General features: G+C 47.7%; 1 protein-coding gene and 1 long non-coding RNA gene across 2 annotated transcripts; one reads left to right on the top strand and one right to left on the bottom strand.

Moving 5' to 3' along the window:
- Positions 1–1,299: 1,299 nt before the first annotated feature.
- Positions 1,300–13,365, bottom strand: RSL1D1 (ribosomal L1 domain containing 1). The gene is made up of 9 exons (XM_002925523.4): positions 13,195–13,365; positions 12,319–12,458; positions 10,304–10,442; positions 9,258–9,406; positions 9,067–9,168; positions 6,545–6,638; positions 6,335–6,460; positions 3,963–4,262; positions 1,300–1,942 (listed from the first exon to the last, which is right to left on the bottom strand). Exons 1-9 carry the CDS (start codon positions 13,291–13,293, stop codon positions 1,616–1,618), a joined length of 1,476 nt encoding a protein of 491 aa, XP_002925569.2. The 5' UTR covers positions 13,294–13,365; the 3' UTR covers positions 1,300–1,615.
- An 84-nt stretch (positions 13,366–13,449) lies between these two features.
- Positions 13,450–22,066, top strand: LOC105240346. The gene is made up of 3 exons (XR_859308.3): positions 13,450–13,760; positions 21,228–21,389; positions 21,786–22,066. It is a non-coding gene; the product is annotated as an uncharacterized LOC105240346 (long non-coding RNA).
- Positions 22,067–22,555: the final 489 nt, after the last annotated feature.

The raw sequence follows: 22,555 nt of genomic DNA, 5'->3' as shown, positions 1-22,555 counted from the left end.
GCCCGAGAGCGGGACTCACTGTAGCAGATTTCCCGTGCTCCTCTCAGCCCCTGGGGAGCCCACCGACAGCTCGCAGCCTTGTCACTCAGCTGGGATCAAGCCTGAGCCTTAGAAACCTACTAGCTTGACTTGTGCCTTTTCCTTGCAATTCCGAATTTTCACCAATTCCCCAACTGTGGCTTTCCCTGGTCAAAAAAAACGAGCATCCTGCTTAGGAAGCTGAAGTCAACCTGCCATTTCCAACCTGGAGAATTTACGAGTGAAACCCGATGTGCAAAGGACAGGAAGGTGAACGACTGCCTCACATTCAATCAGGACCAAGCCGCAAACCAAAGATCACTCGCTGTCGCAAAATCTTCATTTGGCTAGAGGTTGGGATTAAAAAACCGTAAGGCTATCCCCCCTGAAATTACGTCCCGTAGGGAGCAGACCAGCATGATCGTGTAGGGGAATTTGCCTCTGCAGAACAGCACTGAGATCTCCATCTCTGAACACGTGAAGCCAGGCTGGCCGCGTCCCCACAGCCCCTCGTTTCTGTGGGAAACAAATCAGTTACGCGCACCCTCGACATTGAACGCGTACTCAAAAGCCTACGAGGCCACCGGAATTAGAAAAATTTTGTATTTGAGAGGCTTTCGTGATTTAAAAAGTTGACGTTACCATCTAATCTGTGGTACTAAAGAGCAAAAGCTTTTGCTGACTTGAAGGAGGATCACCTGAACCTTGACTTGTTTCCGAACCACGTGCTCTTGGAAAGCCTGCTTTACTGGGCATTGGGACAGGAGGTCCATCGCTTACCGCCGGGGATGTGAACCCCATTCAAATCCAGGGAGAGGCTGAGCACCCCAAGAGTCATTTACTGCTTCGGAATCTATCTGACCGTCATCCAAAATGTGCAGTCCACAGGTGAGTACGTCCATGCAGGCTGTGGAGGGGTCTGGAGGAAGAAGGGCATGGACTTCTTGCCTCTAGGGGGCAGCACGCAACTCAGTGTCCCCGGAAACGGCTTCCTGGTAACGAACCTCACCGAATGCACGCTAACTCGGTGACCCACAGCTGTGGCGGACTACCACCAAAATCAATTATTCTGATCCCAAGGGCCCTTTCCAAAACCCACCAAGACTTTCTCCTAAGTTCCACAGCCGAATGTCCGGCATCGAGCCCATCCCGGGCCTGCGGACACGCTCTGGGAGGGTTTGCACAAACTAGTGTAATGGGGCCAGGCGAAGCGACGGTGGGGAGCAGACAGGGAAGACGACCACATCGTAGGAATTCAAGTAAAACCAACAGGACAGGGAAGACCGATAGTCTGCTCAGGAGCAAACAGTATGCTTTAATGATAAACTGCCACAGAGAAGCACAGACAAGCACTGTATTTCCCCCCTGTCCTATTAGCAAATGCACAGAAGAGCAACTTAAAAAATGGATTTACTTCAAAACTACTGGTTCTCACACGCACGAACATGTCAGAATTACTTGAGGAGGTTTTAAAAAATATTTAAGTCTGGGCCTCACTCCCAGAGAAGACTGCATGGCATGGGGCTCGGGACCCTGGCGTTTTTAAAAAGCTCCTCAGGGAGAGTGGATGCTTCCTTCTGCTTGAGTCTCTTGATTTTTAGGTCGACTGGGGTACTTTGGGCTTCTTGGGCCACTGTTTGGGGGTGCGGGGAGCTTTTTTCACAGATTTACTAGCAGTAGTGAAGAACTTGGCCCCTGGCTTTTTGGTCATCTGTCTTGGGTCTTTTTTCCCCAGTGAAGAGTTTTTTCCTTTCTCTGCATCGTCCTTGATTCTTGGCTTCTTCCCCAGGCCACTGCCTGGGGTCTTGGGCTCTGTAGCCTTCGGGGTCTCCAAACCCGGAAAGGCCTTTCTCTTCTTCCCACGGGGTGTGTTGGGAGCGGGACTCTTTTTTGGAGACTTCTTTCCTGTGGCGTGTTTTTGCACCTAAGGAAAAGCAGAGAGTTAAGTCCAAGGGAGGACAAACCCTGACGATGTCACTCTGAGAGCTGTCATCTTTATCATGTCACCCCCAGGACACCCCAATATGATGAAGTGAGGGATGGCTTTGCCTTCTGCCTCGAAGGCATTTGGAAAGGCAACTGTTTTCTGTTACTAAAGACTGTAGCAAGGACCCTGGTGCTGCTCTTCTGGGTCCAACCAACAGAGAACTGTCTCTACCTTTGCTAGGGATGCCGGGAAGCACTCACTGGGAGCACCACAGGGAGCCCTGTGCCCCAAACCCGACTCTTCTCCACCTTCCACTGTAAATTCCTTGCCTGTGGGTGAGGACAGGAGGTCCTGAAAGGCTCTTGGAGGGGAGAGTGTTGGAGGCCGGGAGGCCAGGATTGTGCAGCAGCCCAGACGACAGCGGCTGGACAGCACTCTAGTGACAGACACATCCCGTATGGGAGACTAGAGGGACAAAAACAGCCAGCAAAGCAAAACTTTGCTTTTCAGGAAATATAAAGTGACAGGATTGTTACAGGAAATTTGGAAAACATAAGAAATAAAAGAAACAAAATTCTCTAATAAATTTACCACACAGTATTAACTACTTATTACTCACTACCTTCCCTCCCCAAGTGTGCATGTATTTAAAAGCCAAATGCTGGGGCATCTGGGTGGCTCAGTCAGTTGGGTGTCTGCCTTCAGCTCAGGTTATGATCTTAGGGTCCTGGGATCGAGCCTCCCATTGGGCTCCCTGCTCAGCATAGAGTCTGCTTCTCTCTCTGCGCCGCCGCTCGCCCATGCTCTCTCTCTCATATTAAAAAAAAAAATCTTGGGGCGCCTGGGTGGCATAGCGGTTAAGCGTCTGCCTTCGGCTCAGGGCGTGATCCCGGCGTTATGGGATCGAGCCCCACATCAGGCTCCTCTGCTATGAGCCTGCTTCTTCCTCTCCCACTCCCCCTGCTTGTGTTCCCTCTCTCGCTGGCTGTCTCTCTCTGTCAAATAAATAAATAAAATCTTTAAAAAAAAAAAATCTTAAAAATGAATGAATGAATGAATGAATGAACGTGAGCCAACTGTTATGCCCTTTCCCCAGTAACTTCATTAGTACTCCCAAGAGCACTAGGAGTATTTCCTTACCGAACATCATTTCGAATTACTCATAAAAACTACCGCAAGGGTACATGACGTGTCCTCACCTGTGCCTCTACGGTGAACGACAATGAAACTCCTCTATGTCACCATCCTGGTCCCCTTTCCTAGCTGGGTTCAAAGGGCACGAACGCTTCCACGGCTCTAGCTTCACACCACCCAGGCGGCTATGCTTTTCTAGCCTCCAGCACATGACACCCCGTCCCGCGCTAACCAACACAGTGTGCTTTCTCTAAAAACACCTACGACGCTTCCAGGTGAGACACTGACCCTTTGCGTTAACTTCAACTAGACTTAAACACTCAGTAGCACTTGGGGGGCACCTTTACGAGGAATACTTTTGCCAGAACATGAAAATTGCAACAACCTGATGATTCTAAGGATTGCTGCTATGGGACAAAACACCAAATCGGTCAAGGGCAGGGATAGCCCTGGGGCTGTCACTCCCACGTGCTGAGGCCATGCTGGTTGCTACCACAGTGAGGACAGCCTTGTGGGCTCTTAGTCCCCCCCTTTCCTGCCCCGTCATGTTCAAGAGGCCTTCTCCTGGCAGCTGGATAGACACTGAGAACGAGGAAACACTGTACCAAGGAACCAGAAAGTTAAGAAACTCCATGCCTTTAAACGATCCTGTGAAACCCATGCAGTCAGATTTCAGGAGCCAACAGGGGTGGGGTGTTGGAGAGGTTTCGGGACCCAGCACCCAAGCCCGCCCTGGCCCTGCGCAGTTTCCTAAGGCTAATGACGTGGGGATCCAGGACTCACCGTCAGCAACGGAACCACTGCCCACATTTCTGCCCCGGGCCTGCTTTTTAAAACCACAGGCAGTGTTTCCAACAATTCTAATGAGTATCAATGAAAATACCTCTGCGCCTCCTTTAGCGGGCGTGTTCACTATCGGTACCAGCAGAGGGATCTCATCTTCGGAGTCGTCCTGCACCTTAGACGGAGCTTTTCCTTTACTGCCCTCCTTCTTCTCTCGCGCTCCCGGCTCGTCCTTCCAGGGCGCAGGGCCGGGCGCCGCTGCACCGCTAGTTTTGGGGTCCGCGTCCTCCTTCTTCAGGGCTGACGGAGCCTTTCCAGGCTGTTTCGCATGCCTTTTGTTTTTCTTCTTCTCTTTTTGTTTTTCACGATACTCTTTTTGTTTTTGTTTCTTCTTTGCTTCCTACAAAACACACACACACACACACACACACACACACAAAACCCCAAGCCTAATTTTAGTAAGAGATACGCTTGTTGGCAAAGAAATGCCATAGATTCAGGACTTGCAGCTCTGATTCACCCTAAGCTTCTGTAAAGTGCCTCGATCTGAACCAACTCCAAGCAAACCAACCCCAATACCAGCACGTGAGCGTCAACTCCGGTTTGGTTTTAACTCAGCGAAAGATGCTCACTCTGTGAATTACACGTTGGGACTCAGAACCCGGGCTGCAGCCAGAAATCCCGTGAAAGTGGATTTCACTTATGGGGGACTGAAGAATCATCCGAAATTGTGGAGTACGATGACGTCGTCTCAATAAAACAGTTCCAAAAAACCCCCACAACTGATCATTTTTTCCCCTACTTCAGGGTTGGGGCTGTAACTGGAAACAGGGAAACACTTCATCAGCGAGAAGTCCATTATCCTAACCACAGAGTCCTGTTCAGTAACATCCATAACCGGGTCCAATTCCATTTTAACCAGCAACACGTTCACCAAGTCCTCAAATGAATCTGCTGACAAATGGCAAAAAATGCAGATTTCTTGCTTCTGATAACAGCAGTCTGTTATTTTTGGGTCATCTTCCCAATGAAAATAAGTTAAAAAGTAAGGTAAAATATATTAAAAAAAAATTTTTCCCCCTAAAGACATCAAGGAACCAACTACCTGCAAGACATTAAAAACAAGGACCCAGTGGGTAAGTAAGCCCAGAAGCAAATTCTGCCAAGACTATGTGCCGATCCCTAATTTTTATTTTAACCAGGGGTGCGGATGGATGGAGAGAAATCAAACCCCAGTGTCCGCACCGGGCAGGGAGTCTAAGAGGAACCCCCCACAATAAGCTGGCAGGCCAGTGAGTCACTCTCAGCGTAAAGATGAACAGGAAGCAGAGCTGTGCAGAGTCAGCACAGTTTGCTACAATCATTCAGGGACTCTCGAGCCTCAAATGTGCTTTCAGGGAGCCCCAGGGCCCCGAGGTACACAACAGAACGAAATGGAAATCTTCTAGAGAAAGATCTTTACCTTACACTGCAAACTATTTCTACAAATCATTTTCCCAACACGACGACCACAACACAAAGACAATCAGGTCCACAAGGAGCCAGGAGGGACACAGAACCGGCTGTGACATGAGCTCGGTGCTACGTGAATGATTAGATGATAGAACGGTAATGCTTAATGTGGTCCAGGAATTATGGGGAACTAGAGGACCATTTGTAGGTAGGTAATAAGAAAGTAAAAGAAGTAAAGCCAATTTGAAAAAGAAGAAAACATACAACTGCTAGAAGTACAAAAAAATTAAAAGATCCAAATTAAAAACCCACTGAATGCAATTAACACGGCTAAAGCCTTTGTTTGCAAACTAGGAGGCTGATCTAACAAACAGCAAAAAAACGGAAGTTTCTCTTGTGCTGGCTTTTTTTTTTTTTTTTTNGCTGTTTTTTTTTTTTTTTTTTTTGCAACAGTACCAACAGCAATGAAAACCTACAAACCCAAACTGAGAGCTTATCCGTTAGCCTAACACAACTGCAAATTTTGCAGTTCTTAATAACTAGAATTTGGGGGCGCCTGGATGGCTCAGTTGGTTAAACGTCTGCCTTTGGCTCAGGTCATGATTCCAGGGTCTTGGGATCGAGTCCCACACTGGGCTCCTTGCTCAACAGGGAGCCTGCTTCTCCCTCTACCTACTGCTCCCCCTGCTGGTGCTCTCTCCCTCCCTCTCTGACAAATAAAAAGTAAAATCTTAAAACTAGATTTTGGTTTTCTTTTAGCTCCTCTTGCCACTACACAGGCCCCCGCTGAGCCTACTTGGGCCACTTAACTAAAGTATCAATAAACCCAAGATATTTGTACCTCGATATGCTTTATTCACACCACTGCTAACGGACCTCATCTGTAAAGTGGGAATGACGTATGCAAAAGCAGGGCCACTGGCGGCCACTGAAGGGCAGGCAGGAAGAGCATCTGCTCCTCTCCGTTGGCCGTGCTTACGCCTGTGACTAAGCCTACCCAGTATTTACAACTCTACTCACCTTCTTCTTCTGACTGGGGGTGCATATTCCCTTGGCTTCATCCTGACAGCTGACAAACGAGGAAAAGATGGGCAGGGAAGCAGACCTCTCGGTTTTCACATACAAGAGTTTCACGCTCTCCCACTTCTGCAACAGACAAGAACAGTATTATGTGTCCAGGGTCCGTTTCTTCTTAACGAACAATCAACAGATGCACCTGTGAGACCACACCTCTGGCAACTTTTGGGAAAGCCTCTCCGTCACGGTGATGATGTTATCAACGATGTGTTCAACCTCCATTCCGGTGTGGCCAACACGGATAGTACTGAAATTTAATACAATATCAGACACAAAGATTAAAAAAAAAAAAATCAGTGTTTCACGAGAAGCACAGGAGGGTATGTGAGAAACAAATACATGATCCTTAAAAAAAAAAAAGCTTAAGGTAGAAACCCTAAAATCTTTAGGGTTTCACTATTTGATTTTGCAGTTGTTTTATACAACTGATTTTTTATTTAAATTCAATTAACATAGAGTTATCATTAGTTTTGGAGATAGAGGTCAGTGATTCATCAGTCTTATATAACACCCGGGCTCATTACATCACATGCCCTCATCCACATCCATCACCCAGTTACCTCATTCCCCCACCCCCCTCCCTGCCGCAGCCCGGTTTGTTTCCTATGATTAAGAGTCTCTTATGGTTTGTCTCCCTCTCTGACTTCGTTTTATTTTTCCCTCCCTTCCCCTATGATCCTGTTTTGTTTCTTAAATTCCACATGAGTGAGATCATATGATAATTGTCTTTCTCTGATTAACTTATTTCACTTAGTTTCAATTTATTTTATCTTATTTTTTTAAAGATTTATTTGTCAGAGAGAGAGCATGCAAGCCAGCACGAGCAGGCTGGAGGCGCAGAGGGAGAGGGAGAAGCAGGCTCCCCACTGAGCAGGGAGCCTGATGTGGGACTTGAACCCAGGACCCTGGGATCATGACCTGAGCTAAAGGCAGATGCTTAACCGACTGAGCCACCCAGGTATCCCAGTTTCAGTATATCTTAAAGGGAGATTATTATCTTTCATATTCTAGAAATGGCCTGCTCCTCAAATACGTCGTACTGTGAAGTGGTGATGGAGGGGCTGCACTTAACCCTGTGGGGCCTATCGGTCAGTGGGCAGGGCCAGAGGAAGCTCTACCCTCATTCTAGAAAACAAAGGTCACAGAGTCGGCCCTCAAGCTTTCCTGAGGAGGGGCTGTTCCGGTAGGAAAGACCCTTAGGAGGGATGCTTCCATCTTTACCGTACCCCTGCCCTGACCCAGCTGTCATCCTCTAAGACAAACAGTTCTTGTCCCTTGTGTTAACAGTGTCTTCCGGCCAAGGGCACGACCATCCCTTCAGCTGAAGCAGGGTGCAGGCAGGAGCCAAGTAGAAAGTTCCTCTATTGCTCAGCCACGGGGTCCCCTGCTCCTGCCAGCCCCCGTCTTCCCCACCGTGGGAGCCGCCGGAAGGCAGGCTCATGGTCTGCTGAGTGTCACAGAATGAGGACGAGAAGGAGCTAGTGCTGTCACCTCCTCCAGCCAAAGCCAGGGCTCTGCCTGCTGTGTGCTCACTGCCATCTGTACGCACACCCCTGGTGTCCCAGATGCGAAGATGACAAGGAGTGAGGGAGAAAGAGATGAGGGGGATGGGATGGGATGGGAGAGAGGGAAAGAAAAAGAACGAGGGACGGCGGGAGAAAGGTGGGTGTGAAAGGAGAGCAAAGAATGGCTCAGGTGTCTATGCTGTCCACTAGCTGCCCACAACTCTCCCAAAGGAAAAGGGGAGACCGCCCCCCGCCCCCAGCTGCTCATCGATCCCAGGCCCCCAGGCCTCTGACCTGCTAGCGAACCATTTCCCATGAGCCACGACTTTCATATCCGCCTACAACCAGAGTCGGGCCCAGGCCTGACCACCAACTCTTCTCAGCTGCTTCATTACACCCAGTTAAGGGACCGCCCACCCGCACACAGACGACAACCCCAGAACCGCCCCAGGGAGCAGAGTCTAGACATCCTGGCGGTCCCTGGGTATGCAGACACTCCTGGCGTATCTTCAGGAGGGGCCGCTGTCCATCCCCATACCACAGATGCCCAGTCAGGAGGTTATGTTTCAAAATGATTCTGAGTATGTTTAACAGTCCCCTCCTCCTGCTCAACTTCCAAGCACTCAAATTTAACCGGCCGCTGGGCCTAATAAAAAGGTGGAGCCACATGCCCTGTCCACCCAGGGAGCCATCACCGCCCCGCAAGGTCTCTCCTGTTCTCTGGGGCTGGGTGTGGGAGTTCCATGCAGCTCGGCATCCTGCATCAGAAGTCAGTGTGACCACAGAGACAGCAGACAGCATGGTAAGACAGGACAGATAATGAATTCACTGAACAAGAAGCTAAACCAAGACTGAGGGGGATCTTCCCTGCAGTGGGCAACACAGAAGCCCAGAACCGCTGACGTTCCCTAAGCATTAGTCTCGTCCTCCATGTTTTCTGAAATACCTAAAGGTGCCCTAGCCAATACGGTAAATACTAGCCATATATAGACCACTTCCATCACTGTGGAAAGTTCTATGGGACAGCACTTTTCTAGAGAATGAAATACTTCTTAAGGATGGATGTTAGTTTTAAAAGAAGGATCTAGTTTCATTAACACAACATTGTTAAAATTACTATCAAATGAATATAAGACTAGAAACAGGCACACGTTGATACCTTTGACTTACCTGCAGGAACCACTTTTAGAGATGTTTACGACCGTTCCACCTATGCATTCATTGATCTCGCTGGATAAATTCTTGGCCAGAAGGTTTACGGGTACCGGAACTCTGTAAGAACACGCAGGGGCTTGCAGCAGAATGTATATACATCTACGAACTTGGCGCCGCTCAAACCCAGTTATTGCTAAGAAACTTACTTCTTCCTGTGATAGAAATGTCTCCCCAGGTGGGATGGCAGGAGACGCCTGATTCTCGCGTCAGTAAGGAAGAAGTCAAAACTGCCCAGGAGGCGGAGTTTGGCTTCATAGGCTTTATACTCCTTTTTTAAAGTTCGGAGGGGGATAATCTAGGAAACACAAGAAGAGGAAAAACACAAAAAGTTAAGAATAGGAACAAAAAGAAGAAATAATACTCAAGCAGTAACTTGCATCTGGATCTTAAAATGTCCCAGAGCCACAGTTTAGTGACCACATGGAGAGTGCCGAGCATGGCCAGGCACTGGGCTAACCGCTGGGGACACAGAGACAGATGTGCTGGGACGCCACATAAAGAAAGGACACCAACAACTACAAACTACTGCGGGAAGTGCCAAGCCACAAGCAAACCCGGAAATGTTCTGGAAGTGCCAATGTGACCTAATGGAGCAATCCTGTGTAAACTAGTCAAGATATAAAAGTTACTGATGGGGCTCCTGGGTGGCAGCCGGTTAGGCGTCAGCTTTCCGCTCAGGTCATGATCCCAGGATCCTAGGACCGAGTCCCGCATTGGGCTCCCTGCTCAGTGGGGAGCCTGCTTCTCTCCCTCTGCCTCTCCCCCGGCTTGTGCTCTCTCTCTCAAGTAAATAAATAAAATCTTAAAAAAAAAAAAGACTGATGTATACGTTAGCTATGAGGTCAAGAAACCTTAACAGCTCATCCATCATGGAGAAGATGGAGCATGTCCTACTAAGCTAACGAAAATTAGAAAGAAAAAATTAAATTAAAAATTAAATTTCTAGTGCCGCCTGGTTGGCTCAGTCGGTGAAGCATGTGACCCTTGATATCAGGGTCGTGGGTTCAAGCCCCACGCTGGGTGGAGAGATTATTTAAAAATAACATTTTTAAAATGAATGAATGAATAAATAAAAATCAAATCTCTAAGAAAGAAATACTAGGTTACTAGGAAGTACAGGAATGTATTACTTATCACTTCAAAGACCAAATCAGATCTTTTAATTGTCCTGAAAATATTAACCACTCCTGACCTGAGAAATGGTTTTAATTCCATGCTTGTTCAAAAGCTTCTTGTAAAACCGTTCTGTCTTTTCAGGAGTTAAATTGGGTTCATCCTTGGTAAGTAAACAAATATCTGTTAAATCTGACCGAATACTATGAGGCAAGGACCTGCAAAATAAAGAGATGGAATAGAGGAGGAAAGCATTATAATAGACAAAGTGTATGTTTCTATTCCACAGAATACACAATACAGTCATTTCAACAAACTTCATTCATACTATTTAAGCAAATACTCTACCAAGAACATTAAAAAATAAACCTAGTTTTCAATGGTATGGAGAAGAGATTTAAGATTCAAGTAAATCATCACAAATACCCAGAGTCCAAAATATCAATTAGGGGCACCTAGGTGGCTCAGTTAAGCGTCTGATTCCTGATTCTGGCTCAGGTCAGGGTCTCAGGGTTCTGAGATCAAGCCCTGCACTGGGCTCCACCCTGGGTGTGGAGCCTGCTTAAGATTCTCTCTCCCTCTCTGCTTCTCCCCGCTGCCAAATAAACAAAGTATCAGTTACTATGTGGGCTATAACTAAAGTTAAAACCTAATCAAAGTCACCCAAAGTAGTCCACGTGAGGTTATTATCATCTTATATGTTGTTAAATATGCACGTGTACTATAACGTGCTAGGATAATCAGGTTTCGTCAGGACAGTGCTGGTTCAGAACTCTACCTTGCAGAAAACTCTGGGATCCAAAAACAACGTTAACTCCTTAAGACCTGAACAGAAAACAGGCAGCAGACCAACAGGGACCAGCAAACATGTGTTATTACAGTTGAGTCTTAAATCTTAAGAAAAAGGTTTCACTCATTTCCTAGGCCTATGTGTTCTGAGGAAACACTTCCTTGGTCTAAGAGGTGAACATGCATAACTTGCCAAATACGATGGGAAGTGATACGGAGCCGGGAAGTCGCACGAATCATCACGAGGTCAGGAGTGGGGAAAACATCCTAGGGAAAGTGACAGGGCTTTCCAGAAAGGAGAAACTGCCTGAGCAGAGGTGTGCAATAAAGAATGTGTATGGGATACGGAACACAGGACTAAGGAAACTGGCTGGGGCAGGTTTGGAATCATCAGTTAATAGAGAATCTGAGGATCCAAGAGTCTTTCCAATTTCTAATCATTCTCCCACGTCCCCACTCAGGGAAAAGAAAAGAAACCATCTATCCAATATACCTTCTTCAGCACACCTGGCNTTTTTTTTTTTTTTTGACACTCAGGAAATGAAAGACTCCACAGAGGCAGGGGAGCCAGATAGAAAACAGCACAAGTTAAATTTTAATCTTTGTATTGTATTTTGGGGTGCCTGGGTGGCACAGTCAGTTAAGCATCTGACCCTTGGTTTCGGCCCAGATCATGATCTCTGGGTCGTGGGACGGAGCCCCACACATCAGGCTCTGCTGCTCCAGCCCGGAGTCTGCTCACAATTCTCTCTCCCTCTCTTCCTCTTTAAAAGAGATAAATAAATCTTAAAAAAAATAAAATAACTTTAATTTTTATTTGCTAAGTCTTGCAACTCTGCAGAGAAGGCATCTCTGACCTGAGTCCCATAGCAGTAAGAATGTGTGCTCAGCAGGGGTCTGTTTTCCAGAAGGAGCTCACTGTCAAGTTTTTAATCATCTTTACACAAAGGAGTGAGGCCAGGACCTCAGGAGTTAGCTTGGAACTAGCATGATATGCAAAGATAACAGAATCTATACAAATACAAAGCAGTCTAATTTATTCTAAAAACCACGTTTCAGACTCAGTAGAACTGCTTAGGTTAACTGTCCACCCAGCCCCAAAAAACTGGTGAAATTTTTAGGAAAGTTAAGCATGTTGGAATTCGTGGTTGGTTTTTTGGTTTGTTTTTTTTTTTTGCACAATTACATATTTCAACTCATATTTTGAGTTTGCAAAGTTTCCACTAGAAACAAAAGGGCGACTGTTAGAGCTATACAGAATGACGGAACAGATAACAAGGGCAAAAGTAGAAAATCTGAACTTACACTCTGACCCTCAGTTCTTTACTTGGAATCTTCCACAATACCACCATTAAGAAGAAATTTTCATTCTCATTCAGAAGCAATCCATTCGCGTTTTTCCTGGACTTGGAATGTGCCAACAGAGCTTCCACTGCCTTTCTAATCTGCAACGTGGAGATACACAAATAAATGAAATCTCAATCCAATTTAGCACTTGCCCCCACCTCCCCGCCTTTTTTTCCTCCTCAAATTCTATTTGAATAGGCAACCTCCACAACCGTCTGTATCGGGATCCTACAATTTGGGATCAGACTCCATCAGAAACCACCTAAGTATCCGCTCAGCACCCGGCTACAGAAGCGAGCCTGTCCCACGTGAAGGCACCGCGCCAGGTGGGAACGTGTTTCCCGGGCCCTGGATGATTAAGGCAGCAATCCCGGGAAAAGCGCAACACACCACAATCGGCATTCACTGAGCGTTTACTCTGTGTCAGGCCGCTGGCTACAGCGCTTGACGGGCCTTGCCCCCTCCGATCCCGGGGAGAAGCGGAAGCCAGCAGACGCCCTTTTAAACCCGAGATCACTGAGGCTTGCAGAATTAAGCGACCTGCCCAAGTCAACCGGTAGGCAAGCAGAGCCAGGTGGAGCTCACCGCGGAACCCCAGGCTGCACCTGCAATCCACCTGGGGCGGGGGGGGCAGGCCGCAGGGCTGGGGGAGTGGCGGCAGGCGCCTCCCCGCGCGCAGGAAGGAGCGGGGAAGCTGAGCGCAGCGCGACCCAGCGACCGTCCCAAAACTCCTGGGGGCGCCCCCGGGGGCGCGGAGCCCGCACCGGCACCCCGCGCCTCACAAGCCCACGGCCACCCCGCTTCCGAGCCTCCCCGCCCCAAAAGGCCGCTCACCTGCCCTTTGTCCAGCTGCTCCACGGACGTCGGGGTCGCTGGAGCGGAGGCCGAGGCTGCGGTTGAGGACGAGGGTGGGGTAGAAGCCGAGCCCTCCATTTCGCTCTCACCTCGTGCAGAGAGACGCGTGCGTCGTACCCAGGGCTGCCTCCCTGTGCGCACGCGCGAGCTCAGACCCGTCGCCGGAAGCGGGGTGGGGGGCGGAACCGAGCTCTCGCGTCACGTCCGGGAGCGCGGGGTCGACACCCAGGACGTCACCTCGGCGAGATTTTGGCGGCGCGAGTAAAGTGAGCTGGCTGCCGCGCCTGCGGTCCGAGTCTCACGGCTCACAGGCCCGCACCCTGGCCTCCGAAGGGGTGGCGGCGGGCCGGCGCTGGTGGGTGGCAGGCCGGGCCTCGCGCTCTTCTCAGGGTCCTCCGCCGCCGCCAGGCGCTCGCTCGATTCCGTCCGTGCAGATTGAGGGCCAGGAGCCGCCAGGCTGCTCCCGCGCCTCACGTCCAGACAGGGGGGAGGTCAGCGCAGGTACCCCGAGGCGTGCAGGCTGGAATAACCCGCGTCCGGAAAAGGTAGAGTTCTCTCCATCCCCGCGTACCCCGAGGAGACCGCTGCTGCCTGTTGCCCTGCAGCCTTCCAGGGATGTGGCAGGCACGTTTAGGAAATACTCCTCCTTTTTCTTCTTTATGGTTGCAGGGTTTAACTTTAATCTTTTTTTTTTTTTTTTGGAGATTTTATTTACTTATTTGAGACAGAGCACAGCAGGGGGAGCAGCAGGCAGAGGGAGAGGGAGAAGCAGGCTCCCAAGCGGGGGCTCGATCCGAGGACGCTGGGATCCTGACCTGAGCCAAAGGCAGACGCTTAACCAACTGAGCCACCCGGGAGCCCATTTATCATCTTTTCTTGGAAAGCAAATCGTAGTCTAGTATACCCGCTGTTCTGTACGTTGTCTTTTCCTCGAAATGCGTGTATCTTGGAGATGTCCAAGTCGATACCTAGAGCTCTACCTCATATTTAAAAACTGCCTTCTATCGTGTAGATAAAGTTTATTTAGGAGCGTTTTGATGGACAAGCAAGATGATTCTAGTCTTTTTGCAACTAGCTGTGGACATTTTTGAGAGCTGAAAGAATAGGAGTAGGAAGGAGGCTTTCCATATCTGTCGTTTCCCAAAAATGCTCCTTCCATATCGCCAAGGCTGGAGCAAGGCGTGTTCTGCGGCTGGTCTCTGCTAGTGACTTTGTCTGTAATCAGCTTGTGGAAGAAATGTTAAGTCTTCAGCACCTACTATCACTCGTCTGTTCTAGAATTTCGTGTCAGAGGGAATTCATTTTAGCCCAGTATTCTGATTTCTTTTTTTTTTTTTAAGATTTTATTTATTTATTCGACAGAGATAGAGACAGCCAGCGAGAGAGGGAACACAAGCAGGGGGAGTGGGAGAGGAAGAAGCAGGCTCATAGCGGAGGAGCCCGATGTGGGACCCGATCCCATAACGCCGGGATCACGCCCCGAGCCGAAGGCAGACGCCTAACCGCTGTGCCACCCAGGTGTCCCAGTATTCTGATTTCTTGTGTTAGGCCTCGTGTATCAACGTTTCTTCACGTGTCATTTGAATTCAAGTCTGAGAACCAGACTTCTGGACCAAAGGAAAGGCGTGATGACTTCAGGTACATGAGCATGGTGGTGTTTGCAAGTAGTAAGTGGCTGGAGCAGGGACATGCAGAGGAGAGGATGGGAGACGAGGCTACGATAGTAGGTTAGGGAATTCATTCATTCGCAGGCTGAAGATTGATACGTACCTTGGAGAAATCTATAGGTCTATGGTTTTTGAACTGGTGGTAGGGAAGAAGAGGAGGCAGCCCAAGTCGTCACTAGGCTTTGGGAAAGTTCATAATCTGGCTGTGATATTTCGGTGATATAAAAAAAATAGGACACACCCACAAATTCGTGGATATTTAAGTGATGGCACTTCATTCCCTTCCCCTTGAGTGTAACTTCTATCAGATACGACACAGCAGACTGGTTTTCACCGTGAGTATCTTTTCCCCCTGCATCTCTTCCCCCCTCCCTCTTTCCTTCTGTTCAAAGTGTTTGCGCTGGGTGAAGCCAGCTACCATGTCCTGAGGCTACTGAGCCACGGAGTGAGCAGGAGTGAGCACGGAAGTGGATCCTCAAGGAGTGGAACCTTGAGATGACCACAAACTCTTTCTTTTTCTTTTTTCTTTTTTTTTTTTTTTTAAGATTTTATTTATTTGAGAGAGAGAGAATGAGTTGGGGGGGGCAGAGGGAGAGGGAGCAGCAGACTCCCCGCTGAGCAGGGAGCCAATGCAGGGCTTGATTCCAGGACCCTGAGATCATGACCTGAGCCTAAGGCAGTTGCTTAACTGAGTCACCCAGGTACCCCGACCACAAACTCTTGAGAGACCCTCTGCTAGAACCATCTAGCTATCCTGCCTCCTGACCCACAGAAACTGTGAGATACTGTTATTTTAAGCCACTAAATTTGGGGTAATTTGTTATGCATCATAGATAACTAATGGGAATTTATAAATCTTCAGTCTTCAGGAGGACCTCACGCCTAGCAGGTCCCTCAGCAACTCATTATCTTCCCCACAGACCTGTGCGTCCTGTTTTCTGTCTCAGTCTTTGACACCACCAGCTGCCTCGTTGTCCCAGCCAAAATACGGGAGTCATCCTAACTCCTCTCCTCACACCCCACTCATGCCCAACAGCAAAGGCTTGTTTATTCCTTTTAAAGGTCATTCTTCCTACCCGACACCTTGCAGTGCAGCCAGCATCCTGTTTTCCCCAGACTATCCTAACTCGTCTTCTTGTCTCCAGTTGAGCATTGTAGTCCGTTCTCTGCCCCCTTCAGCGATCTTCGTAACGTGCAAATCTGACCCTCTCAAAGCCGATCATGCTTGACCACCTTCATGGCATCACTGTCGTGAGGAGACGGTACAGATTCCTCCAGGGGCCTTACATGCATCTTGAGGTGGCATCTGTTATCTGGTGTCCTATCTGGTTTAGTATTTGTCCTGAAAAAAAGTGTCTCCGTTTGAACAATACATTACACGGTTGTCCACATGTAGGCAGGCTTTATCCGGTGCCTCCCTTCTACGTCCCCGACTTCACACACTGCCCCTCACCACCTGTGATCCTGCTTTCAGCTCCGCACCCTCCACTCTGTCCTCATACCTTCCGACGCGCCCTAACTTCTTCCTGGAACACTGCCACCTCCGCACCTGTGCCCCGTAACTGGCTCTCCCGTTTGAGGATAAGCTCTGAGAGGGCGGGGGAGAGCCAGTTAATGGTAGGAAAATGTTAAACAATTATGTCCTAACACCTGGCACGTAATCCCGTATGTGACATAATTAGTATTTCTTTGAAGAGTGGATAATGCATTGGAATGGCCTGAAACCAGGCTTAGGTGGAGGAGCACCGGGAGCTCCTGTGGTCTCATAGGTGCTGAAGCCTGATAGGGTGATAGCAGTGAGGACAAATAAGACTTGACCAAAGGGGCGCCTGGGGGGCTGAGTCAGTTGAGCATCTGACTGTTGAACTCAGCTCTGGTCATGATCTCAGGGCCGTGAGTTCAAGCCCCATGTTGTCCTGCAGGCTGGGCATGGAGCATACTAAAAAGGGGGGGGGGAGCGAAAAAGATTTGACCAAAAATTGATAAACAAGGAAGGAAATTCAGATTATTCCCAAATTCTGAATACCTGGGCACATGAGTGGTGGTGTTAATAGAACGTGGGAAGGCAAGAGGAGCAGATTTGGAAGGAAAAATAGATTTTTTTTTCAGTATTTTGAGCTTGAAATTCCAGGGGTACATCCAGGATCTGGACCATGGAAGAGAAGGTTCTTGAAGGAAAGAAGGAAGTTTGGAAGTCTTGGAGGGGACGGTTACAGCTGTGGACAGATGAGTGTGCAGGACAGAGGAAAAGCAGGGCTGTGCAGAGCCCCGCGGACAAAAAGAGCCACTGTCAGAGTCTGGGAAATAGTCCAGGATGTATAAGGAAACCAGGAGGGTGTTATGTTCCCTCTGGAGGGATGGAGATGCGTGGACGAGGTGACGGCATATCAGTGCTGAGGAAGCTGAGAAGACACACTGAGTAAGGCCGTGCCGCTGGCCAGGTGGGTCACAGTGAGCTCACAGCCGTTTCAGTGGCAGGAAGATGAGCCATGTCACAGGTGGAGGAAAGACGGAACATGGTATGTTGTCACCTTTACCCAAAGGGCAAATGAAATAAATGACAATGTTTTCATGTCCCAGGGAATGTGGTAGAGTCCCAGTTCTTTCACCACCGAGGAAGCGTAATGACACTGCCTCATCTCTCTTGCAGCATTTATTGAATTACTTGTTAGCATTTTTGGTTTCCCCACAGATTGAACCTCCATGACCTCACGTGACTTTGGGTCCCCAGCACCCAGCGTGTGTGTGTGGGCCGCCCAGCCTGAGTTCAGAGGGCGGGCTGAGGCCGGGGAGGCGGGATGTGAGGCCCACTGTGTGAGCAGCGTTGTCAGGTGCCGTGTGGATGCGGATGGCTCACAAACTGAGAGGACAGCAGTAGTAAGAGTTCTTCTCTAGAGTCAGTGCCTCACCCTGCCCTGGTCAGACCTGCTCATTCCGCCAGCACCGGGCTTACACACAGGGCTGGCCTGGCGCACGGGGAACGGACCCTTGCTCCCAGTGTGGCTCTTCTTGGTCCACGGTCTTCATTCCCTCCTCCGGGAGCTGTCTTTGTGCGTAACATGTGCTCTTAAGACAGCGCCAGGCTTCCAGTCCTTTCCCCCCTCCCTCCCTCCCTTTTGTCCGGGAGTGCTGGTTCTGCAGAATTGTTAAGAGGATTCAATGAGATGACATCTGTCTGCGCAGCGCTCAGCACACACATAATAGCACAAGACTTGCCCTTAGCTGAAAATATTAAAATGAAATGGATTGGAGATGAAATGTGCATCTTAGCTGTTGAAAGAGGGAAGGAGGCAGTGCACCTGCGTCCAGGCAGGGAGAACTGGCTGGTTGGTCAGGACATTGTTATTAGACTCGAGGAACCTTGGGAGGGCGCTGGGGAACATGTTACAAGCAGGAGAGCAGCGAAGTCGCCAGGGGCAGTTAAGGGGGTTTCTGGCAGCTGTAGGGCCGGGGGCGGGGCACCATGGGCACACTGGGTCACTCAGGCTTGTGGCGTACGTCAGCCCCTCCTCGGACACGACTTAGGAGGAAAACTTTGTAATCCAGTCAATGTCAGTCTAGAGGAATTCAGGCCAATCTGAAGAGTGATTTCTAGGCTTCTACGAAACACGTTACCGGTACCAGTGGTCTCTTAGCATCGAAGATCGGCGGCGGACGAGTTCTTTGAACCAACACCCGTATATAACTGCTGGATGTCGTGACAGTTCAGCACATCTTTACTCAAATTAAGGAGGTTTTCGATAGCCACTGTCAAGTATCATGCTAGGTCATCAGTAAAGGGTCAGTGAGAAAACTTTTAGAAGTTATTCGTGAACATAATTTAATAAAATACGTCACCTGAACAAGAAAGAAAAATAGGACTTGGTCCTGAGTTTTGAAGGAGTTGATCAGTAGAGGTACGAGTCCAGTTGAGTCGCCCTGGCAACACAGAAGTCTGTGGGGACAGACTGGCTTGGAAACAGGCATGGCTCATCAAAGGGCACACAGTGGAGAAAGCATTCAGGAGTGACAGATCAGAAGGGAGCCTGTGTCATTTTACCACCTTTTAGGAGGGCTAAATGATCTGTTTGGTAATAAACGCAGATAAACAGAAAAGATGAAACTTTTCTGTCTGGTTTATTTATTTATTTGCATTTCTAATGAGGATTCAAAGAAGGCTGTATTTGCAACCAAGATGATAGAATCCTAATTGGGAAACAAAACTAAATCTTCTTTCAAGGAGGGATAAAAAAAAAATCTGGGATACTCATAAAATAGAATGTTACTTGGCGATAGAGAGTAAACTGATAAACACGACATGATTAATCTCAAAAACATGTTGCTTGAAAGAAGACAATTGGGTGCATAGTGATTCCATTTATGGGGAGTTTGAACCCAGGCACAACGAGCATACGACAGAACACTGGTCACCTTAACAGGAGGAAGGAAGAGCTTGGAAGGGGACAGAACACAACTTTTTGGAGTGATGGAAATGTTCTGTATGTTGACGTGGTGTCTATATAATTGTATCCACTCAACAAACTCATTGTAAGTTTAAGGTATGAGCACTTCACTGCATGCCAATTTTGCCTTAATAAAAAACTCTCCTTTTGTACACAAGTTCTCTCTGCTGGAACTTCTTTACAAATAGTAATTACTCCTAAGAGTCTAATTCTTTCAAAATTTCTTGATCCTAAAATTGTGTCTTTGCCAGGGAAATAACAAAGCTGGTAATGGAGATTGCTTTTGTTCCCAGTGACTTGTGAAGTCTGTGAGCAAACACAAAGCGCTTGAGTACTGTACTCCTAGTCCACTAAAAGGGTGAGGTCACTGTAGTCAGTCTCAATCTAAATGTCACACAGTAAAGAATTCAAAACAAATTAAATATGTCATTTTCCCCATGATTTCCTCTCCAACTGTTTCACCAGTAGACTTCGATAACCAGTAGCCTCGTAACCCAAATCAGAGAATAGAACTTTTTTGGTGAAAATGCCTTAAAATTAAAATTCATATAAATCATTAAATTTTAACTACTTTTACTGCTTATTCTTTATATGGGCACGATCATTTCCACTGAAATGAAATGTTTAAGAGCTCAAAAGTGGGATGGTTTAAGAAAACGTGCAAGTAACATTAAGTGTGACCCAGTGCACACAGGGAAAAGTTTTTGCCTAATTTTTAACAGAAGGATCATATCATAAAAATAGTAATTGATGGGGCGCCTGGGTGGCTCAGTCGTTGAGCGTCTGCCTTCGGCTCAGGGCGTGATCCCAGAGTCCTGGGATCGAGCCCTACATCGGGCTTCTCTGCTGGGAGCCTGCTTCTTCCTCTCCCACTCCCCCTGCTTGTGTTCCCTCTCTCGCTGGCTGGCTCTCTCTGTCAAATAAATAAATAAATAAAATCTTTAAAAAAAAAAAAAGTAATTGATGGGGCACCTGGCTGGCTCAGTCGGGAGAGCATGTGACTGGATCTCAGGATCATGAATTCAATCCCACGTTGGAGCCCACTTATTAAAGGAAAAAAATAAAAGTCATTAAAAAAAACACAACAGTAATTGAATAGTAAAAAGCACACTTGTCAGCTACAAGATTTTTTGTTTCCTTGTTTGAGCCAATCTATTTCTAGCAGAAAACATAGGAAAATATTTCATGCAAGGAATTTGGGCACACAGAACCTTAAGAAAAAATTCAAAAGAAATACATAATCACAGTAACACAAATTTCACTTTTAAGACTCAATTTAGAGGATGAATATAAGGAAACAAAAAAATTTGCCACTGCAGTACATGACTTAAAATTCTTCATATATCATCTAAATGGCATAAATGGCCAGAGACTTAAAATAGATAACCTTGTCACTAAAAAGGTTAAAACTTATTTTCCAGAACCTGTCTTTTCCCATGGCCAAAGAGACTGCTGTTTTTTTTCTTAAGGTCTTTTTAAATTCAGGAAATATTGTAACTTAGCTATCATTTATTCTTCTAGATAGATCTGTATCTGTAGTTCTTCACTACAAAGCTACAGTGTCCAAGGTATTGATGCTACTTTTCTGCTTTAAGATGCATCGACAGAAAGAAGCTTGTCTCTGAAATTGCATCCACGGGCGGGGCTGATGTGTAAGATTCCCTCCGTCTTTTCCCCACCGCAAAGCAGTGCCCACATGTGGCTGATGCCCAGACACATTTGGAGCACAGGGCTGGATGGGCAGGGTTGGAGACCTAGTCACTTAAGAGCAGAAGAGTGTGGTTAACTACTGTGGTTAATCACAAACTTAGAACTTTCATAATAGGAACCCCTGCTTCAATAGCAAGCTTGCTGACACGTTGTAATCAAAGACTCCATTGAATGCCAAACACCTTTACTACAGACGGGTCACCAAAACCTTGAAGTGATTCCTTTCGCCCAAGATGGTTTAAGCAAGAACTCAAACTCATGGAATAAAAGGAGGACCCAGGAATACACTGCCGGCAGCCCACTAACCACTACGTGACACTGCCTCTGTTTACCGTTCGTTTCTTGTCCTGGCACAGTAAGTACCTGGTTGCTTGATCATTAGAAATTCTGAAGAGAGAGGGTAGTACCTGTGACAGAATCCCTGATGTCTCCCCAGCTCCAGCACACAAAGCCACACGCTGCGGTAACAGCTATTAAGCACGTCTAACTTCCTGCATGGTGGCTGTTAAGGCTCAGTCACCTGGGGGGCGCCTGGGGGGCTCAGCCAGTTAAGCCTCCAACTCGCGGTTTCAGCTCAGGCTGTGATCTGGGTCCTGGGACTGAGCCCTGTGTTGGGCTCCACGTTCACTAGGGAGTCTGCTGATGCTTTGCCTCTCCCTCCCCTGCTTGCATGAGCTCTAAAATAAATCTTATTAAAAAAAAAAAAGACTCAGTCACACAGACTGTACAAAGCTTTGCATCCCACGTGCAGGCAGACCACACATTCGTCAGGTCCTCATGTGATCGGGCTCATCACATCGCTCCCCATCTGCTGGGACATGGTGCCAGTACGTGACCCAGAAATCGAGGGCCGTACAGAGGATGGACAGATGCACCTGGGCCAGGAGACAAGAATACAGGCGACTGCAGGGGGCGCCTGCGTGGCACAGCGGTTAAGCGTCTGCCTTCGGATCAGGGTGTGATCCTGGCGTTGTGGGATCGAGCCCCACATCAGGCTCTTCTGCAATGAGCCTGCTTCTTCCTCTCCCACTCCCTGCTTGTGTTCCCTCTCTCGCTGGCTGTCTCTATCTCTGTCGAATAAATAAATAAAATTAAAAAAAAAAATACAGGCGACTGCAAACAAACAGACAAATCCTTCAAAAGGGAAGATGACAATTTTTATTGTTATTACAAAAGCAAATTCTTTTAACTTCAGTCATTTGAGTAATTGCAAGAGCGGCTAAGGGCTTCATCCTCACACAGGCACCAAGTCAGGCACAGTAGGTAGCTACAAATCATAAGAAAAAGGTGTCTTTTACCTTGGATTCCCACAGTTCCTACCTAGAGCATTCTGCCACGCTTTGGAATTAGGTTAACCCCAGCAGAGCTACTCAGTTCCCTTGAATTCTCTGGGGTTTTTTTTGTTTTTTGTTTTTTTTTTAAAGAGTTAGGTATTGACCTACACTGTTCTAGTAAAAACTAATCACTAAGTCCTGGCCTGAGAGAGATCCACATTTCCTTTAGAACAGAACAAACTAGTTA

This window comes from Ailuropoda melanoleuca, chromosome 10, assembly GCF_002007445.2.
Source record: "Ailuropoda melanoleuca isolate Jingjing chromosome 10, ASM200744v2, whole genome shotgun sequence".
NCBI classification, from domain to species: domain Eukaryota; kingdom Metazoa; phylum Chordata; class Mammalia; order Carnivora; family Ursidae; genus Ailuropoda; species Ailuropoda melanoleuca.
This window is presented reverse-complemented; position numbering and strand designations above follow the sequence as displayed.

Bases quoted from the DNA above. Each gene is read 5' to 3' on its own strand.
- RSL1D1 (XM_002925523.4), bottom strand. From the start codon at position 13,293: ATGGAGGGCTCGGCTTCTACCCCACCCTCGTCCTCAACCGCAGCCTCG. The intron at 9,407-10,303 runs GTCAGGAGTGGT...TGTGTTTCCTAG, and splicing joins GAATTAAAACCATTTCTCAG to ATTATCCCCCTCCGAACTTT. The intron at 1,943-3,962 runs GTATTTTCATTG...GCTTTTCCTTAG, and splicing joins CCGCTAAAGGAGGCGCAGAG to GTGCAAAAACACGCCACAGG.